Source organism: Cyrtonyx montezumae, unplaced genomic scaffold, assembly GCF_038088225.1.
Source record: "Cyrtonyx montezumae isolate F1298 unplaced genomic scaffold, pur_monq_1.0 scaffold_25, whole genome shotgun sequence".
NCBI lineage: Eukaryota > Metazoa > Chordata > Aves > Galliformes > Odontophoridae > Cyrtonyx > Cyrtonyx montezumae.
Genome location: NW_027071992.1, coordinates 5,049,799 through 5,056,105, shown reverse-complemented (window position 1 = coordinate 5,056,105; position 6,307 = coordinate 5,049,799). Strand labels below are relative to the sequence as shown.

At 43.0% G+C, this 6,307-nt stretch overlaps 1 protein-coding gene across 2 annotated transcripts; it reads right to left on the bottom strand.

Annotated features, from left to right (window-relative positions):
- Nucleotides 1-1,758: 1,758 nt before the first annotated feature.
- SMIM15 (small integral membrane protein 15) lies at nucleotides 1,759-3,309 on the bottom strand. 2 transcript variants are annotated; one of them, XM_065739858.1, is made up of 3 exons: nucleotides 3,278-3,309; nucleotides 3,042-3,104; nucleotides 1,759-2,597 (listed from the first exon to the last, which is right to left on the bottom strand). In XM_065739858.1, the coding sequence occupies exon 3, from the start codon at nucleotides 2,569-2,571 to the stop codon at nucleotides 2,347-2,349; it is 225 nt and encodes a 74-aa protein (XP_065595930.1). In that variant the 5' UTR covers nucleotides 2,572-2,597; nucleotides 3,042-3,104; nucleotides 3,278-3,309; the 3' UTR covers nucleotides 1,759-2,346. The 2 variants fall into 2 exon arrangements, with proteins under 2 accessions (XP_065595930.1, XP_065595929.1); XM_065739857.1 differs by lacking the exon at nucleotides 3,278-3,309 and having other exon boundaries at nucleotides 3,042-3,156.
- Nucleotides 3,310-6,307: the final 2,998 nt, after the last annotated feature.

Sequence of the window (6,307 nt, the reverse complement as noted above, 5' to 3'; positions counted from 1 at the left end):
ATAGAGAGAGTGTGCAATAAAGTATATTAAAACCAAGTTTTATTTATTTTTGCATAATTGTTCAGAGAGGCTTCATTGTGCCAAACTACTCTATAAAATATTCTAATTCAGTGGAAAATCGATCGGATGTGGTACTGAGAAAGTTCATTCTTCAGCATTACTATGCTTATTCATTAAAATCATTGAAGATAAGTTTTCTTGGTAGCTTTCTGAAATGAATCTGAATTGCTTTTTTCTTGAAGATGTTTGGGATTTTCTTAACACTGTTTTTGATGTAGTATATTTCAGTTAATTGTAGTGCACATGTGTTATCTCCTCAAACACAGGTGTTAAAAGTAGTTCTTAATTCCTGTTAACTCCCATGGCAGTACCAGTATGCTGAACTTCCAAGCTTCTGATAATTGGACAGAAAAGTTCATTTCAGTAACAGGAATCACTGTGATAGTGCAGTAATTTTAGAAACGTTCTTATGATTTATTTTAATAAAGGAATTAACTTATTTCAGCAATGTTTGAGTTGGTACCAGCAGTAAGCATGAGCTAGATTCAGTCTGAGTTAAACGGTTTATTGCTATTCTAATAGAGGTTGGAACTGTCTAGTAAGGCAAAGAAAAAATAACTAAGTGGTTCTCAGATATTATTCCTGATAACCACCCAAAAAATTAATTTTATTTAGAAGTGTTTGAGAACTTTAGGTCAAAGTAAGTCACACAATTTTTTAAAAAAATTCTCCTTTGAAAAAAGTATCAAATTTATTTTAAACCACGTAGATACGCATTTTAAACTATCTAGGTATCAAAGGTGGAATACAAACACATTTGACAAGATTTGCAAGAGTGGTGATTTAATCTCACGTACCCATGAAGTGTCAAAACATAATTCTAATAACACTACACTTGCTGTTCTGACCATCAGAACTGAAAGATGGTCATCAGATACTGGTTGCAGGCTTACTTCAAGACTTTTCAGTAAAGCTTCCCCCTTGTCCTGCTGTTACCAGCCAGCTCTATAGGTTTCTGCTGAATGGGATGTAAGATTTTATTTTTAACTATATAATGGACTAGTTGCTAGAAAGCACAGCTCTGTGCTACCATTTAGAAATATGCTAAGTCTAAAAACTTAATGACTTCCACAGAGTCTTAAGAATTAGGCTGACAGAAGTCAGGCTTTGAAAAAATTTATCATTTGTTAGAAAAATGTGAATTGGAATTGAGGTTAAAAATTTTGGCATATTTACAACAGAAGCTTCACTTGGACTTTTTCTGCTATGCCAGCATTTTGTAACTTGGAGTATGGCAGATCTTCAAGGGCTGCAAAAATAGAATGATAGCATGTAAACTCAGAAGGTCCTAAAGCACAGGTAGCTGGAGTGCTAGCAAGTAGGAAGAACTTGTCACCAGCATGCATCTCCTACTTGCGTAGTCTCTCAAAGCCAACTGTTACAGGTCACAAAGACAGAACTCAAGGCCCCCTGGGCCTTTCATCTGATCCCACTTATGGCTATTCTTTGAAGCAGAAAAGCTTCTGCAGGCAAACGAGTTAGAAGTGGACTGTTCAGGTGATAATTAAAGAAAATGACACAACACTGTAGTGTACTCTGTAGAACATGAGTAGCCTCATACAAATGAAGGTACTGAAGACAATCAGTTTCCCAGAGTTTGGGCTGAATTTGAAAACTGCTGACAAGGTAAGTTGGAATGGTATGGGAAACAGGAGAAGTCAGTTTGGTTCTTGGTGTAGACAAGGGGCATTAACCTGATGGGCATGCAGTGAATGAACCAGAGCCATACACGCCGCATGCCTTCAAGTGTGCCAATAAAACACAACAGCAAACAAGAAACTCAGAAGCCAAATGCTCCACAGCTCTGCTGCGGGTGTACTAGAACCTCCCTTCCTGTAGTCCAGTTAAACCAGGAACTGCAAATACATGTAAGCACAATGTGAACTACTGCTCCAATGAAGAAGGCTGTGCTACTCTAAGAAACCAAAGTTCATAGCATTAAGGAGTCATTTACATTATCCCCATAATTTGACTCTTGTTGAGTCATAGCTCAGCTAAGGAAAAAGATATGCCCCTAATGCTCCCCCGACTATTTTGTTTTTATATATAACATGCAAATTTAGAGAAGCAGTCTGCACAGAATCATAAGTAGGAGATGAACTGACTGTGTCATTGGGGCAACTTCTAACACACGTTATTTCAGAAAAAAATATTCTCAAGAAGTTAAATTTCATAATTCAAGAAATAACAGCATCAAGTATCAAAGGATGGTTACAACACAAAATGTACAGCAGTGCTTCATTAATAAAGTAAATTCTCTGCCCAAGGAAGGCCTTTCTAGCCCACTTAATCCTTCTTTGCTCGTTTGGCTTTTACAATGTTCTCTTGGCGTTTCCGTTTCTTCTTCTGCTCTCGCTCCCTGGTCTCAATCATTTTTGCAAGCTTCCACGACAGTGCTGCGCTGATGATGAACAGGGGAGTGAGGACCAGGATCACCGTAGTGAGGAAGCCATAGGGGTCCTTGGCAGCCCATTCCACAATGTACACAGCCCAGGCCTTCACGTCAATCATCTCAGCCACTTTTTATGGAGGAAACACTATTGACAAAAAAAGAAGTTTGAGTATTCAGAAAAACTGATGTGCACATGTAGACACACGCACTTTTTATTACTTGTTTGTTTTTGCTAGGAGTTAATAATATAAATGAAAGATTGTAAGGGCTGGAAAAAACAGTGAGATTATATAGTCAAACCATCATCACCATGCCTATTGAGCACTCCCTCACTGCCACAACTTACACGGCTTTTGATCACCTCCAGCGGGTGACTCCACACCTCCCAGTGCAGCCTGTTTCAATAACTCACCACTCTGAGAAGAAACTTTTCTTGATATCCAACCTGAATCTCCCCTGGTGCGACTGATGACCATCATGGGAGAAGAGGCCGACCCTCGCCTCGACACCTCGCAGGGTACACGACCCGACCAGAACGCACCCCCGGCCTCCACCCGCACGCCCACCCGCCCTCAAGACCACAACGCACCAGCACCAGCGGGAGGGGGGCGCCGCGGGCGCGGCAAGCGACCGACGGGCAGCACCGAGATCCCTGCGGAGAGAAGATACAGCCAGTGAGACAGAGGCGCCCGGAGCCGCCCGGTCCCGGCCCCGTGCCGCCCGGCACGGGGAGCACTGCCCGGGGACCGGCAGGTGGCAGCGGGACGGCATCGCGGGCGGGGGAGCCACGCCGCCCCTCGCTTTCCTCCCCCCGCCCCGCGGTACCGCTACACCGTGGCGTGCCGCGCTACCGAGCGGAAGCAGGAAACCGGAAGCCGGAAGCGAGGAGGAACGCCACGACTGCCCAGAGAGCCGCTGGCGGAGTCCCCTCCCCCCCCCCGAGTCCCCGCCCCCCCCCCTCCCGAGTCCCCGCCCTGTAGAAGTTGATCCCTGTGAAGAGTCCCTCAGGCGGGTAGGTCGCTGAGTGAACTATCCCTGCTTGATCTGGGGTTGGACAGTGTCGGCGCAGTGGGACCACCTGAATTTATTGGAGCTGAGGAGCTGTATTTGTTAGTATCGCTATCCTTCCAGTACTTAGAGGGAACTTGTGAGTGCAGTCAGCTTTTTGTATGGTCTGATTACAAGAGGACAAGGGGAGTGGCTTTACTCAAAGGGTGATGAAGCACTGGCATCCCGAGGAGCTGTGGGTGCCCATCTCTGGAAGTGGTCGAGGTCAGGTTGATTGGGTCCCTGGGCAGCCTGAGCAGGTGGGGGCAGCCCTGCCCACAGCACTGGGGTCCCTTCCAACACAAAACGTTACGTGATTCCTTGTCTCTGTGATTAGTGGATGCTTTTATGCGCTGTGTAACCAAATTAGAAGAGAAGGCTTCAGTACGGCCTATTTCTGGTAAATTCACATCTTACTAGAGGTCATATTTTTGATTTTCTGGTGCCCAGTTCAGTTGCATAAATCAAAATAAGCCCTGATTCAGTCAACAGCTATATACAGCCTCCTAATATCATCATCCTTAAAACCCCTGCACAGTTTGCTTATAGTTCCATTTGCAGTATCAGTGACGTTCCCACTTATCCATTTCTATCTTTACTAAGCTTAGAGGAAAGTTTTGACTCAATTTGTCAGGGGAGAAAGGTAAAGGAGGGATTTTTTTAATGTGCTTTCTTGAAAAAAACAGACCTCATAACACTGGGTGTTGGACTAGATGATCTCTAGAGGTCCCTTCCAGCCTTTACAATTATGTGATTCTATGATTACATTTTCTGTGCACCCTGCTGTCCCCAACAGCTGCTGGAGCTGCTGGCTACTCACATCAGCGGAGATATCGCAGATATTAATTAATTAAAAGATCAGTGAACGCAAAAGGGTTGGCAGGGAGGGCAGCCCTACTGCATCCCTGACCAAGAGCTGCAGCCATGCAGGTCCGGAGCAGAGAGCAGGGAACACACACCACGGGCTGAATCTAGGCTGGGCAGTGCTGAGCATGGCACGTCCCTGTGCTCCTCCTGTGCTGTGTGTGTGCTCCTTTCAGCCAAACAGAGACCAGAATTCCTAGTACAGCAGCATGACTGCCATCACACAACTGGAATGCTTTACAAGACTCATTATGTGTGTTTATGCTTGGTGTAATTTTAGCACCTAATTGCTTGCTTTGTAAATCTACACTTTCTTTAACACCTCTTTGAGGTTACCTTTAAATGACTGTTTCTGTTAATTTCTGTCTGTGTGCTGGTGTGCTAATTGAGCCAGGCACTATTTAATTCTGTATCTCATAGTTATAAGGAGATAAGTGAGAAACTGGAGAACCTTGGAAGGAACAGGAAAGGATATGCCAGTGTAAGATCACATCATTCTGTTTTGCCTGTCATGGTTTGGTGGTTTGTAGTGAAGAATCCAATGTTTCACTTGGGTTCATTCCAGATATCCATAACAGGGAGGAACCTCAGGAGGGAATTAATCTCATCAGTGTCTACACGACCTCAGTGCCAGTAGCTGCAGATGTAGCATCAAAATATAGTAAGGACATCTGAACCATCAACTTTGCTAACGTTAAATCACTAGTTAAATGTTAAAGTTTATATACATATCTGTACAGCATTGAAGTTAGTCTAAATGGAATTTCATGTCAGAGTGTTGGAGTAGATGAGCTTCACTGTCCTTTGTCACACATTCAAAGGAGGAGTGAGGAGAGGAATGGGAATGTTGTTGCTCCAAAGATCCTGCCCCAAATTCCAGAATAATAAAGTTAGATACAGTGCAGAGAAATGTGCTGAGAATGTAATACTGGCATGGGAAATGAGAGAGTTACTTGCATGAAAGCAAAGCATTTTCCCTGCCAGCAGCCTGTGTATGCTGAGTGTGTTTGGTGAAGACAAGGGTTCAGTAAAGTATTTGTTGGCACTGGATGCATCAGTGATCTAGAATCCTTCTATATAAGGAAGGTGCTGAGTGATTCACGCAATGTAACTTCTAACTATCCTTTTATCATTTGTAAATTCTGGGTTTATAATGTTTCTGCTGTGCTAATGAACAGCTAATTAATCTGTTTTTTTTTGTTTGTTTGTTTGTTTTTTGTTTTTTTCCCTACATACAGCATGAATTCTCCAGTAAACTTTATGTGCACTTACTAATTTCCTGGATATGCTGTATCCAACTTGCTGGATGTTTCTGTTACTGGAAGAGCCAGGTGGAAAACTTGTGCTGTGACACAATGGTGTTTTTGGAAGTGTTTTGAAAACTAAACCTGCTACATTTTTTTCCACTCACCTTGTAAAATCTCAGATCTGTGAAAGCTTTATTGGGACTTTTTTGACCATGCATGATACATCCACAGTATGAGCCATCCAAATGCAGCCTGGTTTTCATAGCTTTACTTGAGCCAACAAAAATCCTTTGTGCCACTGGGGATTAAGGATTCTTTCTCTGCTACAAATCAGTATCTAAAAACATCAGGTTTTTTTTTTATGTTTAACTGGACTTGCAGTGCAGATTCATTCTGTAAATTGTACTATGTTTGTAGTTTGGTTTCCATTGAATGCAGCAAGGCCGGAGTGCCCAGGGATAAAGCCATGAGTAACACTGCTCTGCTTAATTCTCTGCCAGTCATCATCATGAGCTGTTCTGGTAACATATGCTTCTGAGGATAGGAAATGTGCAGGGCAGTGCATGACACATGGGCCAAGTAGTGTGCGCACACTTCAATATTAAGAAAGTGCTGAAGCATATCTGTATCTATAGAGAGGCATTTAAATAAATATAAGCATGAAAAGAAAAAAATAGAAATATACGTAATATTAAAT

Coding starts and splice junctions, on each gene's coding strand:
- SMIM15 (XM_065739858.1), bottom strand. CDS start 2,571: ATGATTGACGTGAAGGCCTGGGCTGTGTACATTGTGGAATGGGCTGCC.